Genomic DNA, 23,019 nt, shown 5'->3' with positions numbered 1-23,019 from the left:
GGCTGGTGGTGTCCGTGGACTGATGCTTGGCTGGCGGTGCGGTGGACTGTCACTTGGCTGGTGGTATGCGCACACTGTCGCTTGGCTGGCTGTGTATGTAGACTGGTGCTTGGCTGGTGGTGTGTGAGCTGGCATTTGACTGACAGTGTGTGTGTAGTGACTTGATGCTGGTCACTGAACACACATGTCCAGCCAAACACCAGTCCACACACTCCGTCAGCTGGCAGCCGGTGTGATTGCTGTATCAGTCATGTGGGCGTATGAAAGTGATGAGCCCTTTGATGGCGCTGCCTGTTGATGTGAGTGTTGTAATGTGCTGGACCTGTGGCTGGTGGTGTGAATGGTTTTGAGTGCGTCATGCATGAACGGTGTGTGAATGGCTTGTAAAGCACTTGCTGCCTTGTAACAGCTTTACTGCTTCTGAGCCGCGAGTCTTTGGTTCAGTTTTTTAACTTTCAATTATTGACAGTGTATTTCATTTTTGTGAAATCTCTTGTTAATGAAATTTACATTTTGAACCTTTCACTCACCCTTGTGCCAATTCCAACCAGCATATGTGTGTTACTGAGGAATGGATGATTATCAAGTTAGATTTGTCTTTTCCATCTTTCTCTGTCAGGGTGTAAATCGTCAGTAGGGAAAATCTACCAACTTCAGATATTTTTGTAAAACGTGTGTTTTGTTAGGCACAGTTTGAGTTTGCAGAGGATCCTGAGAAAAAAAACCTGGTAAGAGCCATGCAAGTCACCCCATCCTGGACTCCCTCAGTGTGTCTAGTTTGCAAAAATGTGCTGCTTTGGTGGGTTTCCAGAGGTGCCCTCTGAGATAGGGCCCAAAATCCACAGCTACACACATTGCAAAAAACACATAGTTTTTCAGTGGGAAAATGCAACATGCCTGCATTGCATGTGGCACCCGTTTGTGTCATGGTCACTTGGTCCAACCACACAAGTGAAAAAACATTTTTATCGGGAGACCTGGGGAAATACAAGGTGGTAGGAAATTTGTGGCTGCCTTCAGATTCCAGGACTTTTCCTCAAAGCAATGCAAGTAAACTTAGATTTTTATGCAAAGTTTGAACTTTGCAGGGGATTCTGGGTACAAAAACCTGGTGAAAGTCCCACAGGTCACCCCACCCTGGGATACCCCACGTGTCTAATTTTCCAAAATGTGCGGGTTTGGTAGGTTTCCCTAGGTTCCAGCTGAGCTGAGGGTCCAAAATACACAGCTACCCACATTGCGAGTTATAATTTTATTTCGATACCTGGGGGAACGGTGGGTGGTAGGACATTTGTGGCTGCCTGCAGATTCCAGGACTTTTGCTCACAGAAATGCAATTAAAATGTGTTTTTTGGCAAACTTTGAGTTTTTAAGGTGAATCTGGGTGAAAACAAACCTAGTGAGAACCACGCAAGTCACCCCACCTTGGACTCCACTGAGTGTCTAGTTTTAAAAAATGTGCTAGTTTGGTGGGTTTCCCTATAGGCCGAGCTGGGGCCCAAAATCCACAGCTAGTCAGGTCCAAGAGTGACCACAAGGGCTAGTCCGCTGGCCTCCTGTTCAGAGTCATAGGGACACAAGTGTTTCCCAACCAGTTGAACCAGCACCCATATCCAGATGGAGCCAGCCCCTCACCCGTCAGGTCCTGAATCCTTGGTGTGGCTTTATGTGGCTAAATTGCAGTTACTGGGCTCTACGCAACTGCGAACTGGCCTGTTGGTGACAAAAACCTTGGCTCTTGCACTTCCTGAATCAACTCAACTGTTTGCGCTACAGCATTGACTGCTCGCAGAGAGCGCCACCACCAAGCTCTGGCCTGAACGTTTGTGACGAGAACAGGATCTTTGCGCTGTAGCGATGAAAGTCACAATGCCAGGCGTGCCCTTCCTGCTCCAACGACGACCATCCATGAAGTTTCCCTGTGCCTCGTGGCCACCTTCACCACAAACTGGACTCTTTGCACTGGACTGAGAAGGTAACTTTTCAGTGGGACTAACCTGGTCCCTGTATAAGACACGTGCTCCATCACGGTCAGCCTGAACTTGCGACTTTCTCCTGGTCTCGCAGAACTAGATTGCCACAAGTCACGCTTTGGGCTTTTGGCACTATCTTCAGTTAATTCTTTAAAATTGCGTATTTTCAGTTCTAATGATTGGATTTTTGTTGTTTTGATGTCAAATTATTTATTAAAGTTTGCTCTATTTTTCTAAATTAGTGTGGGTTTTTTCATGTTGTGTTTTCACTTTGTTACTGTTTGAAGTATTACAAATATACTTTACACATTGCCTCTAAATTTAGGCTGACTGCTCTGTGCCAAGCTACCAGAGGGTTGAACACAGGTTAATTTGGGGTTTGCTTGTGCCTCACCCTGACAAGGATTGTGGTTGCTACTTGAGTAGGGTTTCACCCCCCATAACCAGTAATCAAATTTCTTACAACTTTCCTTTCTTTTTATGTGCGGAGACTCTGCAGTCATAAAGATACTACTCATAAATTACCTTTGTGAATAGCAAACCATTATAAAATTACACAAACAGTGTAATTTTACCTTTGTGAATCAGGCCCTTTACATTTATCCTCCATCTCATTGGCCTACACCGCTTTTCAGTCTCATTTCCGTGCTCCAGCAGAATGTCATGTTTTATGAAGATTGGTGTCTACTGAATAGCTGTAACCATGTTGGTGTTTGTAAGTATTTATGAGGTCTACATTTCACATAATCTATGGTTAGTTGAAGTCTCTTTTGTGTAGTCTGTGTTCAGGGGTTCCTCATTATGTCCCATGTGGAACTGTTGTTCACTGAAGGGCCTGCAGAAAAAAAATACATGCCTTTTTAAGTTGTCAATTAATTGCAACCATTTACCATCTGTTTTGAGGGGGAAAGAGGCTATCTGGGACAATTCCACTTGTGGTGTTGTATGCTATATACCTTGTAATTACTATGTCATACCACAAGCACTGTTAGCATATTTGGCTTTCCCGTGAATTTGCTGCATGCTCTAACTTTACATGCGGTGAAATTGCCAGTATACTTATGTGCTGTTTGGTCAGTTTTACCTCGAATTTTCGGTGAAAATGCTGTAACTGATTTACCACAGAACCTGGAACAAATACCTAAGGGGGCAGATTCACAAAAATGTGCTCTTACTTTATGCCTTATATTGCAATTCTCAAAACTTGTCTAGGCAATGATAGGTAACTTAAGAATATCTGAAGATCTATTTTATTTTATCAATGCAATTCACCTCAAGCATTTGCTATGCAATAGGTATCATATTTGCGAGAGTTTGTGAAATTGGCAGTGTAAATGACAATGCCTTTCATTTATGCTTTTTGAAAACCTGTAAGCGGTGTGTAAGCACACATTTTGTACACATAGTCCTTGCTTACGAGAAGGACGGCTGGCAGTACAAGAGGCCCAGTTACTGCCAGCCTTGCTTCTCGTAAGCTACAACTGTAAGTATAAAGTGCGTGTTTATGCTCCATGAAGATTTTCAAACACATAAATAAAAGACATTGTCATCTACATAGACAATAGCTCAAACTCTCGCAAATGCAAACCTATTGCATTGCATTTGAGCTCTGAGATGAAGGTTGCAGCAGCCACAGGAAGGCAAAAGTGCCACGCACCAACTGAGTGTCATTTTGCATTTCAGATTTTAAGGACCTCTACAGCTTTTTTTCCTGATGCACCCCCATCTTTTCAACATGGTAGAGTATGCAGCAATAATTCAAGTTTATTGAAAGTCTGTTAGGATGCGCTTAGAAAATATAGTGCAAGACAAACCAGACAGTCTCCCAGTGAGAGTGTAAATCCAGTGATACCTTTGCAGACAAGGTACTCACTGTGATGTGTACAGAAATTACTGCACACGAAATAATGTGATAACACAAAGTGAATGGGCTGGCTGCTTTCTGCCACATCTGCCAAATACGCCCTTACAAACAGGCGGATGGTTTCATCTGCTCCCGACAATAAAACAAATGAAACATTTTTGAGTAACATAAAGATGCAGGTGGTGACATAAGCTCCGCGCTTTTGTTCTAGTCTAGAAATTTCACCAATGACCTTAGTACTGCACCTGGCACACTGTGTATTCATCGTGCTGAAACACTGAAAGATAATAACATCCAATCTCTGTTCCCAGCCCATTTAATCATGGAGGAAGATTTCAACACATGAATTGAGGAACCGGACAACAAAATGGAGTCCTCTGCACTTTAAAATATGACATCAAAAGGGAGATTTTTAAAGAAATTTGTGTTCTGCTGTTTGTGAGGCCTAACCTGGCCTGGACATGGAGTCAAACCACATGTCCAGCATCATAAAGATTCACATTCACAGACTCATTTAGAGACTCATACGCCCACTTACAGACCAACTCAGATGCTCATATGCCCACTCATACACCGAGGAAGACACTTATGCAGCCACTCCCAGGCCCAACCAGACATTCACATACCCATTGAGACACCCACACACTCATTCACACATTCACTGAGACATTCATGCACTCACTCACACATTCATTGTAATAGATTACAGGTTACACTTAGGAAATAAGATTAAAACACTCTAGAAATTCACAAGTTACAGAGCCGTTATAGTTAGGAAATAGAATTTTTTTAAATATAGAAATTAACAGAAAAACCAAAGGTTGCAGGGACGTTATAGTTAGGCTCAGATTTCACTCGTACACAACCAGTGAAATTCAGCAGTTATAGTTACCTAAGATAACTATATCTAATGTCCCCGCAATGCACTACTTATGACCTCATATATTACATCACTCATGACATGGTCAGTGACATCACTCATGACATCTCAAATGACTGATAGATTGATGCACCCACTCACAGACTCGCTCAAAGACTCATGCACCCACTCACATATATACTTAGAGACTTGTACACCCAATCACTGATCCGCTCAGATACTCATACACCCACTCACAGACCCACTCACATACCTACTCAAACACCCACTTAGAGAATTATGCTTCTACTCACAACCCACTGAGAGACTGAGGTACCCACTCACAGACTCACTGGGAAATTCATGTACTCAGTCACAGACCAACTCAGACTTTCACGTACCCCATACAGACCCACTGAGAGACTTATGCTTCCACTCATACACCCACTGATAGATTAATGCACCCACTTACAAACCCACTCAGAGACTCCTGCACCCAGTTACAGACCCAGACAAAGACTGATACACTCATTCACAAACATACTCAGGCACTTATGTACCCACTCATAGATCCAGTCACAGACTCATGCACCCATTCACATACCTACTCAGACACTCACACACCCACTCACATGCCCAGTCAGAGACTTATATACCAACTCAATAACTCACTAAAAAAGACTCATGCGCCCACTTACAGACCCACTGATAAACTCATGCAGCCAGTCACAGACCCACTCAGAGACTTATCCACACACTCACATATCCACTCAAAGACTCATGCACTGACTTGATAACACACACAAAAACGTATGCAACCAGTCATATACCCACTGAGATACTCATGCGCCCACTCACGTGCCCACTCAGAGACTTGTGATGCAGCCAGTCACAGACCCACTCATAGACTCATGCACCCAGACACAGACCCACTCAGACACTCATGCACCAACTCGCAAACCTACTGAGAGACTTATGCTTCTACTCATACACCTACTAATAGATTGATGCACCCACTCACAAACCCACTCAGAGACTCATGCACCCAGTTAAAGACCCAGACAAAGACTGATACACTCATTTACCGATCCAATCAGGCACTTATGCACCCACCCATAGATCCAGTCACATGCCCTGAATAACTGCGCAAACAGAAAATAGGTTTCGAAGATGGTTTTTAAAGAAACTTACTACAAAAACATCCAACTACCCCTCCTGTTACCTCCAGTAATTCCCACACAGTGGGATTGCTGACAGGTCATGCCCCCTTTCGCCACCACTCTGCAAACGCTCCTCCTGATGTAGTGCAAGTTGGGGGGATGAAGTCCACTTTACTCTTGAGGGCCAAGAAGTCCTCCTGGTACCTCCGATAAGTACTATACAGCGGTATCTCTGAGAGCTAGTAGGAGGCCCGTACCCGTTCTCCTCCCCTCTGCAAACGCAACTACTACTTAAAAAAACATAAAAATTCACTGGAAAAAAACAAAGGTTACAGGGACGTTATAGTTAGGAATTAGCATTTACTAAAAACATTCAAAATTCACTGAAACAAACTATGTTTTAGAGGGACATTTTAGTTAGGAAATGGAATAAAAAAATCTTAGAAATTCCCTGAAAAAACCACAGGTTACAGGGACGTTATATAGTTAGGCTCAGGTTTCACTCGTAAAAAAACTGGGAAATTCAGCAGTTATAGTTAGCTGAGTTAACTATAACTCATTACCCCCGCAATGCACTTCTTCTCACATATTACATCACTTATGACATGTCAGTGACATCCCAGATGACATCTCAAATGGCATCCACAGACCCACTCACACACACATGTAGAAAGAGGAAAATATGTGAACAAATCAACATATGTCTCCTTGTTACACTTCACCTTGGAAGATGTAGCATTTTGACACTTTCCTAGGTTTACTAGTCATTGCAAATCTTGGAATGCACCAAAATCCATGGGTGGATGTGTTGGAATACCCACTGCCCACCCATGGAATGCCTTCCCAGCGCAAAGACACGCAAAGCAGTGACTTGCCCTGCCTTGTATTACTCCAGATTTACTAAGCCACTCAGAGCCACACAAGGTGGCTCTGCGTGGCTTAGTAAATCTCATTGAAGCCCTTGTGTTTTCTTGCATTGCCTTGCCCCCTCTTGAACCGCCTTGCACCGCCTTGAGTGATGCAGTGGCACCACAAGGGCTTTGTAAATTGGGGCCCAATTCTGATAGACAAAAATAGGCAAAACAACAACAGGAAAACATGTGTACGAGCTATATATGTTTACCTACAATATTATAAATAACACCACAAACTAACTCTGTGCTATATGGCATAGCAAACTACCAGTCCACACAGCACTTCCATACCACAACAGGGGTAGCACTGTATAAATCTACTCAGTAATACAATACATACTTTTGGAATAAAGTATCCCTTAAAGATGACATCAGATGCAGTCTCATGAGGCAAGCTCATGGGCAGGATATTGGCAAACCTCTGGATTTCATGGATGACTGCATTTGTGTAAGGCATAGTCTTTCGATGCTCATATTTGGCCTGTGCGGATCCCAAAACTCTTTCAATCTCTTCTTGAACTTTTTCTGAAACAAGAAATTAAAAACATGGAACGACATGATTACACTTCAAAAAATAGTTTTCACAAAGTTGTTGAGAATCATATCATAAAATATAGCATTTAAAGCAGAGTTGAACACTGGTTAGTTACATCATGCTGCATTACTTAAAACAACTGAATGTTGCCTAATATGCAGTGAATAGTGTCACAAGTATGACCGCCCACTCAAATAATTTCATTTAAATCTCTCAAGTCCACACACATTGTAATGGAAAATTGAGTTTGCTCAACACATGGAAATGTTGCTTCCTCGTCACATTCAGAGAAGCATTTTTGATGACATGCACTGCAAGGCATACATCTCTTTTCCATTTACAAGTGAGATAAAATTCTCTAGATGTTCTCAGAAGCTAACCTTGTAGCAGACTCATTGACTACCAGACTTTGTGTGCCACTATTCCAGGTGTCAAATCAATGCACAATCCCCCTTCATTCACTATCTTAAAATTAGCATTCCTTTCCTTTTCATACATAACGTCCCTGTAATGCATTGATGATTTCAAAGAATCATTTTTTTAAATGTTCTGAAGGGCAAACGGGTAATGCTTGGGAAAGGGGCTGCTGTATTGTTTAGGTAGATGAGCTGGCACATATGACAGAGAATGGAAACCAGTTATCAAACCGATTTTCCAGGGCTGTGTATCCCCCTTGCTAGCCACACCTCTGCATTGGGCACTCTAAGAGAGGGGTTCTCCCATATTGGAATTGGGCAGAATGGAGCCTTCTGGGATAGCTAGATGCCACACTTCACCGGAATAGTCATAAGGAAAGCGGGGACCTGGTAGCCCATTAGCTAGCGACTGCAACCTCAGCTGAGGGCATTTTTAGGGCATATAGAGGGCCCCCAATGCACCTAAACTCAGATCTCATTGGACTGGAGAAGAGGACTGAAGAAGGACTTCCCTGCTGCACCAAGGACCTGTCAAAGAGAGATTGCACCGATGAGGACTGCATCTGCTGCACCTGGTGGCAAACAAAGGAAATGGATTGTGCCTACTGTCTCCTGCTCATGAATAAGTCAACTCCCAAGCCCAGTCTAAGCAAGAGATTCAGCCACCTGCCCTCCTATTCATGGCACAGGGCCACAAGAGCTAAAAAAGCCTCCTGGGGCGAGTTGGTAGCCCAGATAACCATATCACCACTTGTCACTGCCATGCAGCACCAGGGATCAGGACCCACGGTTCAAAAGTTGCCCCTGAATCTGCTGGACAAAGGAGAGTCATCAGAGTGCAGCTTTATTGACCCAGTAATTGAAGACAAGATACTGACAAAAGAAGGGAACTACTGAAACATCTGTTCTGGGCGACTGGTAGCCCAGTGACAACTGGACTTCTGCCAAGCCCAAGAGGACTTTGAAGGACGTCGACACTTGTGGCCAGGATCGCCTCACCAAGCCTGTGGACTGAGTAGTGCCCCAAGGAAGACCCAGGCAACATCTTCAGTTTCCTTGAGCATCTTCAGCATACTGTTTCTTTGGCATCAGGGCCACTCCATAGAAGTCACTATTTCTGTTTACCTTGCTGGCCTCTTGCTTATCTCCCTGGCTCCCTGCCAGAGTTGGTACCTATAGTAACTCTAAGTAACCACATTAATACTTATCCAAGTTCTTCTGGAAACGTTTATAAGTATCTTACCAACACTTGTACGCGGTTAAGTAAAAAGTGCTGATTTACTATAACTGCAAATTCTGTATCTCCGAAACCCACTGGTGTATCTTTTTTTTTATTTTAGTGTCAAAAATTGTATTAAAATCTGAACTATTTTTATGAACTGGTGTCATATCTCTTGAGTGTCTCAGTTATTTCACCTTTAATTGTTTTGGTAATGTTTAAATGCTTAACACTTGTTCCTTTGAGTAAGCCAGACAGCTCAGAGCCACAGCTACCCAGGGTTGAGCTAAAGGTTTAACAAACCTACTGGTCTGTTGGAAGGTGGATTATTAGTAGGGGTAAGTATGCACCTACCACTAGCAACAAGGCCACCAACACAATATGAGGCCCAGACAAGGTCTCAATATATTATTCCCTTGCTCAACACTTGATAGCTGGCAGCGAGCAGGCAGGCTTAACTTAGGAGACAGGTGTGTAAGGCATTTAAAAACAACAATAAATTATATAAGTAGGACACAACACAATAAAATTAGGAAATATGTTTATCTGTCAAATGACACCAAAATGACAAACATCCAATGTAGGGAACCGGAGGTATGAAGTTTTAAAGAATGAACACTTTCTAGTGCTTAAAAACCAATAGCGCCAAATTGGGACATTTGGTCACGCTTGACCGGCACAAAGTCAAAATTTGAGGGTGACCGCAATGGAGCCCTGGTCAGAAACACTAAGTGAGAGGCCTCGGTCAAAATGTTACCTTCCCCCTTTCTGGAGGATTTTCTCTCAACATCGAGCGGACCTCTCCACCAGGCTGGATTCGCAGTGGCTTTGTTGACTTGGTTCAGCGGGAGCCACTGGTCACCTCCTGAAGTCTTGAGCTCTGGAGCCTTCAGCAGGATGAACCTGAAATTCAATCTGGGTCGTGGTTTGACGTAGTTAGATTGTCTCAGCTCAATCTCAACGTCGGGTTGGTCACCTTATGGAGCTTTTTCCAAAAGTTGCTCGAAACTTCTGGAACTTCTTACTGAAGTTCCTCTTGAAGGTTCAAAGTTTCCACAACACAAATACAAGTTTCCAAAATCTCTGAGTTGATCCTCTGAAGTTGGGAATACAGTTCCTACAATGCACTTGGCCAAAACCTTTAAAGTCTAGCTGAAAGTGGTCAGTAGGTTGTTCTTGCTGGATATGATGCAGGTGGAGCTCTGTTAACCTGTTGCTTCCAGGGAGTCCACTCATCTTTTTAAAGCAAGGCAAATCCTTAGGGAGGTGTTCCTTGGTGTGCAGCAGATGCCGTCATTCAGAGTCCAGTCCTCTTGGTGCAGGCCAGGGTTCCAGCAGGGCAGTACTTCTTCTTCATGTAGTTTCAGGCAGCAGATCTGAGTTGCTATGCAGCTCTGCCATATTTATCCTCTGTTCTGTGGGGACAAGCAGGGGTGGTCCCCCTGACAAATGGGGTGCATGGTGCCACCCAAAATGATGACAGCTTCCTCCAAAGTGTGGCATATTCTTGTCCCACAAATCACTCTATTTTAAAATTCGAGATGGAGAAACTTTCTCCTTTGGGTTTAGGTCTGGCTAAGCCAACCTACTGGTGTAGATCATTTCCCTTAACACGCCCCTTCCAGACTTCCTTCAAGTTAAATTCCTAGGACTCCCATCTGGCTGAGGGGTACAGGAAGAGGGGGTAGGCCTGGCTTGTATCCTACCTGTCCTGCTTTCTTTGAAGACCAGTTTGTTTACCCAACCCCCTAATGTAGAAGCCATCTTTTATATGTGATACCAAATGCTTGAAGCTTCAGGTCCTGTTAAGTTGACATGAGACCCAACATAGAGATGCTTGTACTTTTCCGTTCCGTTCTATTTAGATAAAGATGCTGTAGTAACGCAAGTCTTGCTTAAGAAACATACGAGAACAGATGAGGATGCTAGCTTAGCCGCAAGTATTCCAACATATCACATTTTGAAATATTTCTTGTACATGCTATGATATTGCAATAATTTTGGTGGAAAAGTACCAAGACTAATACAATGCATTACAGTGGAAAGTCCCAAAACTGTCACGTACCTCAGACACGTGGTCAGCAACAATATAGTTCAGACCATACATGGTATAACACAGTCTAGGCCCTTGTTGATTGTACAGATACGCATTGCCTAACTTGTGTTATGTGTATTATGATGATGGTCCCTATGTGGTTTGCGACAATTAAAACTGTCAAAGGCATCACCTCTTCGGACCCTCAGTGGCTATGCTGACTGTCTCTGGACTGCACGTATTTGCATTATCTGTTGGTCTCCAATAAATTCTGGTTACCTTATGTGCTGACAGAGAGTTGCATCTCTGGTATTATTTCTATATTTCTATTTCAGCTTCCACATGGTGTGAGAATGCAGCCCCAGGGCCACTGACTTCACCGGCCAGCTTTATTCGGAGTTCGGAGGCCGGAGGTTGGATGACTCTTGATCTTTGTCTTTTCTCTCTCCCTCCGCTCCATGGCTGAGGAACTCTGCCTGCCATGAATTGGTTTATGTCATATCTCTAGCTCCTGCTTTATCTTCCTCTCAGCACATTTGTATGTACATTCTTTGATGAAGCTCTTTCTCCCCTCTATCTCCCTCTGTTTTGCGCCGCTCATGCCGGTGTGTTTGTTTCCCGGACAAATATTTGTCTCTTTCCTTCCAAATTACATGGCTCGTACAGCAGCAATTCTGATCACTTTCTCCAGCCTCCTCTTTGTGGCTTTAATAATATAAATCTCGGTCTGTCATTCTGATTAAGACTGTGTCTCTGTTTAAGGTTGGCACTTGCTTCGTGGTGCTGACAGTGACTTGCTTCCTGCACAGTGCATGGTATTTGACCTCTGGCACTGCTTCCAACTTATGCAAATTTCTCTAATATGCATTTTTTGACCTCCATTTCAGGTTCTGGCCCAAATACTCACCCCGCCAGGCTAGTGACGGCGACCATCCGCACTTTCCCTGCACGTAGTGACTCCCTGGTGCTAAGCAGCACGTGGCTAACGGTGTACCAAGGAGGGCGAACTTCTGCACCTCCTTGTCTTGCCTGCGGAGAGTCCCCAGCCTATGGGGGTGGAGGAAATTTACAGCTACTTCCCAGTGACTGGACCTGAGGTCAGTAGGCATTGCCAGAATCAGCACTCATCGGTGAGTTTTTTGGGTGGGTCTCCATTCTCTGGGATGGGTTGTAGCAGGTAGCCCCTAGTATTAGAGTTGCAGCATTGTTTGCTCCCTAGGCACAGGGGGTAGCGGTGTAGGCTCCCCTAAGATTGCACACAGTTGTTGTGCGGACACAAATTAGTGGAAGTGGTAGCCAGGTGGGCTTCTCCTTTAGTTGTAAGAGGTTTTGCAGATTTAGAAGTTTCCATAAACTCAGGTTTGGGTGCAGCTTCCTCACTTCAGCAACGCTGGCCACTGGTACCCAGCAGGGCGCTGCCTCCTGCTGGACACCAGAAGTGGTCTCCAGCTGTGCCTAGGGGTCCACCTAGGCACAACGGGGAGGTAGTATCAGTTGTGTTCTTTTCATTCATTTTGGGTTTTATTGCATTTGTTTATTGTGTTATTGTGATGTGTCTCTCCTATATTGTGGTCAAATACTGTTAGGGTTGCTCCTACCATTGCTATTGTTGTAGGGTGTTCTCTGTAATTGTCAGGCTATCATTTACTTGGGTATTATAGACACTACGTTACTGACATTAATACGCTGCTACCTCTCTCACAACGAATTGAACAACACTTTAATAATTATTGCAGCCCTAATAAAAAGCCTCTTAATATTCCAGCCCATCCACAATTAACTGTCTGGCTGACCTATTAATATTTGCCCTATACTGTACGTTCCCTTCCATTTGTGTGCTATTTTTATGACCCTTGAAGTACCAATAATATTGTTCCTATTTACCCTGTTATTATTCTGGGATTAGCATGGTCACACCGCACCAATTCACAGCACATCTCATAATACAGTGCTGCAGCGCAGGGTTGCCAAATATTGCTTCTATGTTTTATGTGTTTGCATCAACTGCATGAAGAGTTCACCACTTCTACTCTGTTTATCTGGATGCCTGAACGCTCACGGCACAGTTCAAAGGGTCTTCAATTCCATCTAGCCGCACCTCCTGCCCTGTTGGGAATACTTGGAGATTGCAAGGATGCAGAATTACTACTCTTTCTTCCAAATACTTTCCTGTCAACTTCTTTTCTGTCCATGGAGCACCAGTAACGCTACCAGCACCCAGGACGTTCTCTTTCCCTTCCCATTTGTGAATGCTTTGGTGAACTAGTACCGATTGAACTGTCTTTTGATTGACAAACGGCTTCCTCTGCTGCTGCAAAAGGTGGAGGCTGGCTGAAAGCACTTGATAATGTTTGTTCACCCATTGTGTTGTCTGTTTGCATTATGTTATTTGTTATGTTATGTTATTTACTTTTATTACGCGCACAGATACTCGAAGAGTGTCCCGGCGCCGTTCAAGGAGGACAGAATTAAAGCTCAACCCTACGAGAAGAGGTAAGTTTTTAGAAGTTTCTTAAAAACCCCAGAGTCTTCAACCAATCGGAGAGAAAGGGGGAGGGCATTCCAGGCGCGGGCAGCATACACAACCAGGGAAACGCCACCTAGTCTATGGCGCTGGAAGCGAGGTACCTTCATGAGCCTGAGAGAGGAAGACCTCAGGTGTCGCCCCGGCACGTAGAACGAGAACCGTTTCTGAAGGTATCCTGGCCCCCGTCTATGCAGGGCGCGATGAGCAAGGGTAAGAGATTTGAAAGCTATCCGGGCCCTGACCGGAAGCCAATGGAGGGAACGGCGGTAGTCATGAACACTCTGCCTGGGACCCAGCCCCCCCAACATGCGGACAGCCGCATTCTGGGTAACTTGAAGCTTATTGAGTACAAAAGCTGGGAGCCCAGCATAGAGGGCATTAGCATAATCCAAGCGGGACAAGATAAGTGCACGCACCACCGATTCCCTAGCCGCTTGAGGGAGCAACGGAAGAAATTTCCTCAAAATTTTGAGAAGACCGAAACAGCAGCCTGTCAAACGAGTAACCTGGCTAGAAAAGGAAAGGTTACTGTCAAAATAAATGCCCAGGTTCTTAACGGTCTTGCTGTTTGAAACCGGCGGTGGGAACTCAGGCGGCCAGATAGACTCTCTAAATCCAGAGGGGAAGTCACCAAACATCAAGACCTCGGATTTATCCTCATTGCATTTTAAATGTGCCGACGCCATCCATTTGAAGACCGAGGAAAGACACCTCTGCACATGGGCCACCGATGACCCCTGTTTGTCCCAAGTGAACAAAAGTTGCGTATCGTCGGCATATGCAATGACCTTAGCTCCCAGCCTTTCTGCTAAAAAGACCAGAGGAGTGAGATAGATATTAAATAGGAGGGGGCTAAGGGAGGAACCCTGGGGAACACCCGTGTCAACGAGAAGAGGTGATGAAGCCGCCGGGGGTATCCAGACTTGTTGGTAGCGGCCATCCAGAAAAGATTTGATCCAGCCCCAAACAGCGCCCGACACACCAATCTCCGAGAGTCTGTCAAGCAACAGAGAGTGGGGGACAGTATCAAAGGCTGCCGACAGGTCGAGCAGCACAAGGGCAGCCTTCCCGTCGGCATCTAGACAGTCCCGAACGGCTTCAGAGATTTCCAGAAGAGCACCTTCCGTACTGAAGGAAGGCCGGAAACCCGATTGGGCAGGATGAAGAAGATCCGCACTGTCGACATACTCAGACAGCTGTCTATTCACTATCTTCTCACAGACTTTAGACATGCTGGGGAGAAGAGAAATAGGTCTGTAGTTTCCCGGCGCTGAAGGATCGAGAGTCGATTTCTTCAGTAGGGGGAGGATTTTGGCCTGCTTCCAACAGTTAGGGACCCTGCCCTCCTGCAAGGATAGATTAATGATGCAGTTAACTTCCTCATTGACTGTTTCTGCCACCGAAGCCAGAAGTCTTGCTGAGCAAGGATCGTCCGGAGAACCGGACTTCAGACCCTGAAGAATTCTCAAGGTACCCGCCAGATCCACCGGGGAGAAATAAGACATGGAATGAATGGTAGGCAGCACTGCAGAAGTAATGAGAGAGGAGACACAGGGAATCAAGGGCCCCGTAGAGACAGGCGGGGCAGAGAAGCTGCCTTGTATCTTTAAAATCTTGTCCCGAAAAAATGTAGAGAGTGTCTCGCACCAAGCCGTGGTTGCTGGTAGGACGCAGCTCTGCGCCACAGGAGACAGAAAACTTTGAACGATAGAAAAAATTTCTTTCGAGTTATTCTTGGCTCGATCAATCCGAGTGGCGAAGAAAGCCCTTTTAGCAGAAGAGATCGCTTTATAGTAGGTTTTTTGACCCAGCCTAAGCCGCTTCTTTGCTAACGAGCAGTAGTTGCTAAGACGCCAGGCGCGCTCCAATTTCTTACAGCCCTGCTTGAGGAGACACAGATCCTCCGTAAACCAGGGTTTGGAGGGAGAAGCCCTTGACTGTCTAGCCGAGGTGGGAATGGCAATGGCCGCCCAAGAGCCCGAAAGCCAGTTAGAAAAGGCAACAAGACACTGATCAAGGTCTTGTGACAGAGACGGCCTATTGGCCGCCAACGCCTTGGCAAACAATAGGGGGTCAACCTTCTTGAATGCTGCCTTATGACTGACCATTGGACTGACACCGGGCGGGGTCACCACCCATGAGAAGGGAATTAGATAGTGATCAGACCAGGGGACAGGGAGTGGAGTTTTGACAGAGATAGGGAAGTTGGAAAAAATAGGATCAAGAATATGGCCACCAATATGAGTAGCCTGATCGACCCATTGAGAGAGCTGCGCAGATTGGCAAGTATCAAGAAGATCACGTGTGTCTTTCGAATTATTATGGTCAAGATGAATATTGACATCGCCAAGAATCACATAATGAGAGAACTGTAAAGCTCTCATGGAGACCGCCTCCACACAGGCCTGAAGGAAAGCATGGGCTACTCCCGGCGGACGATAGATCAGGGACCCTCCAAGAGAAAAGTGGGCCGAGCAGCGAAGGTTAAAATCCAGAACTTCGCAGCCATCCCACGTGCTGAGAGAGCACCTATCCAACGCCCACATCTCTTTAAATATCACAGCCAAACCCCCACCTCTCCCAGTGGTACGATCTAATCTGCTGATTTTGTACCCCGAGGGAATGGCCAAGGTAACAATAGGGTCGGAGGAGTTATCAAGCCACGTCTCCGTAAGAAATAAAAAGTCCAGAGCTTTATCGTCCAGGAGCTCAAACACTTCTGCATGGTGCTTTTTCAGCGAGCGCACATTGAGTAGCGCCGCCGAAATGACCAAGGAGTTAGATATTTTAGAGCCAGAACCAACACCCAACTTGAGGCAGAAGCCACATGCCTCACACGCAAAGTCACTGGTTCCAAACAGGTTAGGGAACAACTTCGGGTTGCAAGACGACCCCCGCAGCCGAATAAGACACTCACGTGAGTAGGACCGGTGGCGAGAGACATCCCCCCTGAAATGGGCAGCATAACTGGCCCCGGCTCCCGTCGGGCTGCTGACGGGCGCAGTCGGTCTTGCCTTAGGCGCGCCTTCGGCGCGCCAGCGGCGCGAACGTGCTGCGTGCATTTAAATAGTGCCGTGGTGGGGAGACTAGAGCACGTTCAAGATCAAAATGGCGCTCAGTACAGTCCCGCCGGAAGTGAGGAAAGCTCACACGGCAATGAAAAATACAATTTAAAGTGCCCCCAAATGTATATCCTCCACAAGTGTGCAAATTCGCAAATTAATAGTTGGCAAAGATAAAACACAATTAAACACAGTTTAAAATGCGCAAACAATTGAACACAGTTAAAAAGTTGGTAAAGCAGCGATTTTGGATAGGAACAAGAACAAAATTCTGTCAGCCCTAAAGCACCTGCGAACGTGCAGCGTGCATTTAAATAGTGCCGGTGGTGGGGAGACTAGAGCGCGTTCAAGATCAAAATGGCGCTCAGTACAGTCCCGCCGGAAGTGAGGAAAGCTCACACGGCAATGAAAAATACAATTTAAAGTGCCCCCAAATGTATATCCTCCACAAGTGTGCAAATTCGCAAATTAATAGTTGGCAAAGATAAAACACAATTAAACACAGTTTAAAATGCGCAAACAATTGAACACAGTTAAAAAGTTGGTAAAGCAGCGATTTTGGATAGGAACAAGAACAAAATTCTGTCAGCCCTAAAGCACCTGCGAACGTGCAGCGTGCATTTAAATAGTGCCGGTGGTGGGGAGACTAGAGCGCGTTCAAGATCAAAATGGCGCTCAGTACAGTCCCGCCGGAAGTGAGGAAAGCTCACACGGCAATGAAAAATACAATTTAAAGTGCCCCCAAATGTATATCCTCCACAAGTGTGCAAATTCGCAAATTAATAGTTGGCAAAGATAAAACACAATTAAACACAGTTTAAAATGCGCAAACAATTGAACACAGTTAAAAAGTTGGTAAAGCAGCGATTTTGGATAGGAACAAGAACAAAATTCTGTCAGCCCTAAAGCACCTGCGAACGTGCAGCGTGCATTTAAATAGTGCCGGTGGTGGGGAGACTAGAGCGCGTTCAAGATCAAAATGGCGCTCAGTACAGTCCCGCCGGAAGTGAGGAAAGCTCACACGGCAATGAAAAATACAATTTAAAGTGCCCCCAAATGTATATCCTCCACAAGTGTGCAAATTCGCAAATTAATAGTTGGCAAAGATAAAACACAATTAAACACAGTTTAAAATGCGCAAACAATTGAACACAGTTAAAAAGTTGGTAAAGCAGCGATTTTGGATAGGAACAAGAACAAAATTCTGTCAGCCCTAAAGCACCTGCGAACGTGCAGCGTGCATTTAAATAGTGCCGGTGGTGGGGAGACTAGAGCGCGTTCAAGATCAAAATGGCGCTCAGTACAGTCCCGCCGGAAGTGAGGAAAGCTCACACGGCAATGAAAAATACAATTTAAAGTGCCCCCAAATGTATATCCTCCACAAGTGTGCAAATTCGCAAATTAATAGTTGGCAAGATAAAACACAATTAAACACAGTTTAAAATGCGCAAACAATTGAACACAGTTAAAAAGTTGGTAAAGCAGCGATTTTGGATAGGAACAAGAACAAAATTCTGTCAGCCCTTATAGTGCAACGCCCCACCCTCCCTGTGTCTGGTATATCTGAACTGTCGTGTCAAAGTAACAAGGGTTAGTGCTTGCACTTCACACCACCACACAATCTGCTGAGTAAAAACAATTTAAATAGCAGCCAGCCAGCCCCGCCAAAAGACTCCCCAGCATACCATCTGGCCCATGCCAAGGACTAGGTTCCATACTCTTTATATATAAATGGCATGACCTGACAGAGAAGAGACCTGACTTCCAATTTCCATGTCACAGGACCTACGACGTGAATAAATTGTGGTATTTGAGACAAATGTTAAAGTTGAAAGGGAAAAAGATAAGGCCGGCAGAGAGGGAATCATTTTATCAGTGGGACTTGGTTCTATGCGCGCAATAAGTAACATAAAAAGTAAGGTCTACAAGGAATTGTTAGACGTTAAGAATAAGCTTTTGAATGAGGTGGTGAAGAAACAGATAAGTGAAAATTGGAGAAAGACGCAACTAGATGTAGTGGTTGTGTTTCCATGCATTCCGGTTGAAAATGAAAAAGGTGAGAAAAAGGACAGGGAGGGAGAAGGGGATTCTTTCCTCGAAGACCTATTAATGGGGAGATGCAACAACAACCCCCATCCCAAAAACAGACGCCACTGTCTTACCCTCTGCTCCCCCACAACAACACACTGAGCTATCTGAGGCACAGCAAACAGCTTGCATAACTTTCATACACAAGCTGTTGAATGAAGCTGTTACGAAAATAGACTTGGATGCAATCCAAGATATCGCATTCCTCGAACTCATGAGGCAAGGAGCTGTACACGCAACTTTAAAATACAGCGATAAGAAACAACAGTTGTTAGCCAAATGCACAAAAAGACAAATAGCAGTACAGCGTTTAATAGACAAACACATGGAAGCAGCTATTTCATGACACATCAATGGATGAAACATTTTCCATTACACAGTGGCGGAATTTAATATGGGACATCTGTACGTATGTACACCAGACAGCTCATGATATCATCACATTAGAACAGGCTATAGAAGGATCACAGCCCACTCCATCACAGGCTACACAAAGCAGTCTTATTACTATACATAGTGCCCCTGTCCCCACTTGCACCACCAGCAATGGACAGGAAAATGCTGAAAGCAGACACCACTAAATGCCAGAATTTCTTACACCAGATGGTGGAAGGGACACTACCATTAGACACATTTACAGCACAACAGTGTAGGCAATATGAGGATAAAGTGTTGTCACTGTCACAAACGGATCTGATGGATAAAGGACAACAAGCACCTAACACATATACAACAAGCCAAAAACCAATACAGAGATGACACAAGTGACCCTCCATCGCTGCCCACACAGTGTTGCTGGGACATATAAAAATTTTGTTTCACAGACTCGGACCTGCCAACATGGGACGAGGCCAAACTAAAGGAAACACTGAAATATGCAGTGGAGAAAGTACAGCAATGGAAGAAACTAATACACACATTTGCAGTGATAGATGTAGTCCAGACCCTTCCCCCCCGCAATAGAGACACAGCCCCTACAACAGCACCACCAACATTAATTATGCCCCTGAGAGAAGTGCTCCTCCCCCAGGCAGTAAAGATGACAAATTAGCATATGTCCATGTCCCATGGTCCAGGCAAGACATTATGTGCTTCACTAAAGATTTCCCAAAATTGAGGGATGAACCAAGGAAGTGGTCCACTGAGTTAGGCAGAATGGCAGCTCTGAGGGGCTGTTATGGAACAACTTTGATGTGCTATTCAATATAATTGTGCCAAAGGACCTGTGGGAAGACTGCAAAAGTAAAGTAGAATGGCCAAAAAGGGAGCCAGATAGGGGAAAGGGAGGAATTCCAGGAAAAGAAGTAGATGAAAAATACCAGGAAGTAGTGAAATATTTGAAAGTAAATGTACAGGAAGACAAAGTAGACTGGGACAAGATAACACATACAAAGCAGGAAAAAGAGGAGAGTGTGAACTCATATTTTGACGTCCTCCTGCAAGTCTTTCAGCAGAACAGCGGGATAAAAAATCCAATGGGAGATTCTATGCCAGCATTTGTAACAACGATTGTTCAAGGACTGAGGCCACATATTAACACACACATACAAATATCATTTGTTTGCTGACAACAAGAACCAGTTGAAAAGGTATTGTCAGCAGCCAGATACTGCGCTGACTACCAGCTGCACAATGTACAAACAATGGAGGCAGACAAAATGAAGAAGGAGAAAGTAAGACTGATGGTAGCTCAAGAGAGATTGTACACAAACCAGCAAGGAAGAGCCAGGGGTAGGGGGAGAGGAAAAGGTACAGGCAGGCAACAAAACAGTAGGTCTGTTTCCCTACCACCACCAGGAACAGCATGCTTCTACTGTAAGACCCCAACCACTGGAAGGCGGACTGCCCAATAATAAAAAATGAAAATAGGCCAACGCAGAATAGAGGACAGGGCCAACAACAATACTAATATAACACAGAGCACACAGACTACAGCAATAATGATCAGCAAGGGTATTCACCAAATGACATGCCAAATGACATGCCTCCACCTCCGCCCCCGCAACAGCATAGAAGGAACATGGATGAGTGGACGGGAAGAGGACGAGTGGATGCAAGAGAATGGTGCTTTCCCACCACCGCCTCTAGGTACATTCTAGGGATGCCTGAGAGTGGAAGACTGCCTAATAGCTCCAGCAATAGGAGTGGACCAATCTGGCTCATATGTTGATGGAACAGTTTTGGGCAAAACTGTACCATTCTTAATAGACACAGGAGCTCAAAGATCAATGCTAAAAGGCATCTCAGATGCCCGAGGTGCCACTTTCGGGAACACAAGTAACGGCATTCGGAATGACAGGACAACCAATAGATGAATATCTCACACAGCCACTAAAACTAGTAGTAGGCACCATCGCTGTCAACCATCAGTTCATCTGTAACAGGTTCTGTCCTGTGAATCTACTGGGAAGGGACCTGCTCTGTAAATTACAATGCATCATATACTGCTCACCAACAGGGGTTTTCCTAGAAAGCAGACCAAACGGTTTGATGCTGCAGGCCTTTATGACATGCACCGAACCCGTCATACCTCCAGAACTGTGCAATTGCGTGCCACCTCAGGTCTAGTCTCGGAGTGCCAATGATGTAGGACAGGTGTTAAACTACCCACCAGTGCAGATCAAACTACAGCCAGGAGCACCCCTCCCAAGAGTACCACAGTACAAGATTTTCAAAGGAAGGGAAGGAAGGCATAGCACCAGTCATAAAATACCTCCTAAAGCAGGGAGTTATAAAGCAACACGCCAATACACCCTGTTAAAAAGGCCTCTTAGAGCCCAGACTGGGCTCCTGTATATCGTTTTACCCAAGACCTAAGAGAACTGAATAAAATAGTGGTACCTTCCTTTCCAGTGGTCCCAAACCCAGCAACAATATTGTCAAATATCCCAGTAACAGCAACACACTTCACAGTGCTGGATGTTAGCTCCGCCTTCTTTACCATTCCCCCGCACCCTGACAGCCAGTACCTCTTTGCTTTCTCCTTCAGGTCCAAGCAATTTTCTTGGTGTTGTCTCCCTCAAGGGTATACAGAGTCCCCTCCATCTTCACAAATGCATTGAAGACAGATTTGGATTCCCTAGTACTAAAAGAACATTCCACACTTATCCAGTACATAGATGATTTGCTACTGGCCTCACCTTCAAGGGACGCTTGTGCAAAGAACACTGTTACGCTCCTGCCCCATCTAGCACTCAAGGGTTATAAGGTCTCCCCGAAGAAATTACAGTTTTGCCTCCCCGCTGTGAAATACCTGGGCCATGAATTGTCCGAAGGGACAAGAAAATTACTGCCTGACAGGATATCCACCATCACCCATTTTCCCCGACCACACACACAAAAATAGGTTTGGGCTTTCCTGAGGGTAGTGGGATACTGTCGGCACTGGATCCCAAATTTCTCCCTGATTGTCAAGCCCTTGCAGGCCTTAACACACAAAGACGTCCCAGACATTGTGCCCTGGTCACAGGACTGTGATAAGGCGTTCCACAAATTAAATATTGAACTCAGTGGGGCACCAGTGTTAGGCCTCCCAGATTACAGCAAGGATTTTCATCTGTTCTGCCATGAGAAGGGGGGGGGGTGCTCACTGGCGGTGTTAACACAAAAGCACGGATCCTTCTACCGCCTAGTGGCATACTATTCCGCAACATTGGACCCAGTAGCATCAGTGCTCCCGCATTGCCTCCGAGCAGCAGCAGCACTGGCAGTGGAACAATCAGAAAATATAGTGCTAGCACACACTATGGTCTTGCACGTTCTCCATGCAGTGGACACACTTCTCACATCCACTAAGACCCAGCATCTGACGAATGCATGCCTCACCAGGTATGAGCTGACACTATTAGCAGCACACATTGTCATCAAACAATGTACCACCTTAAACCCAGCATTCCTTTTGCCAACAGAGCATGACCTAGATGATTTGGCATCAGATCAATCATTTCACGACTGTGCACTGGCTATAGACAGGCATAACAAGGTGTGCCCTGACCTAAAAGACACATCCCTGCCAGATGCCCAAGGAGATTTGTTTGTGGATGGGTCATATCTCAGGGACGACATAGGGACACTGCAGGCCTCTTATGCAGTGGGCACAGCCAACAATTTGCTGGAAGGGGGAAGGCTGTCAGCCACCAAAAACGCACAAGCGGCTGAACTCGTGGCACTGACAAGGGCATGCACATTGGCTAAAGGAAAAAGAGCAAACATAAACACAGACAGCCAATATGCCTTCAGAGTGGTCTATGACTTCGGCCAACTATGGGCAATGAGTGGATTCCTCACATCAGCAGGTCAACAAATACAACACGCAGAATTGATAAGTGACCTTCTCCAAGCACTGTTACTGCCATCAAAAGTAGCTA

At 45.2% G+C, this 23,019-nt stretch overlaps 1 protein-coding gene across 1 annotated transcript in view; it reads right to left on the bottom strand.

Moving 5' to 3' along the window:
• LOC146816627 (cytochrome P450 2K4-like) overlaps window positions 1-23,019 on the bottom strand; it is a 543,019-nt gene that overhangs the window by 63,314 nt on the left and 456,686 nt on the right. The window contains exon 7 of the mRNA XM_085610507.1: window positions 7,111-7,295. Within this exon, the coding sequence (XP_085466633.1) occupies window positions 7,111-7,295 (185 nt within the window). The remainder of the gene's footprint in view (window positions 1-7,110; window positions 7,296-23,019) is intronic.

The sequence above is a fragment of the Triturus cristatus genome, chromosome 6, assembly GCF_964204655.1.
Source record: "Triturus cristatus chromosome 6, aTriCri1.1, whole genome shotgun sequence".
Taxonomy (NCBI): domain Eukaryota; kingdom Metazoa; phylum Chordata; class Amphibia; order Caudata; family Salamandridae; genus Triturus; species Triturus cristatus.
The sequence above is the reverse complement of the archived record's forward strand: the minus strand, read 5'-3'. Positions and strand labels throughout refer to the sequence as shown.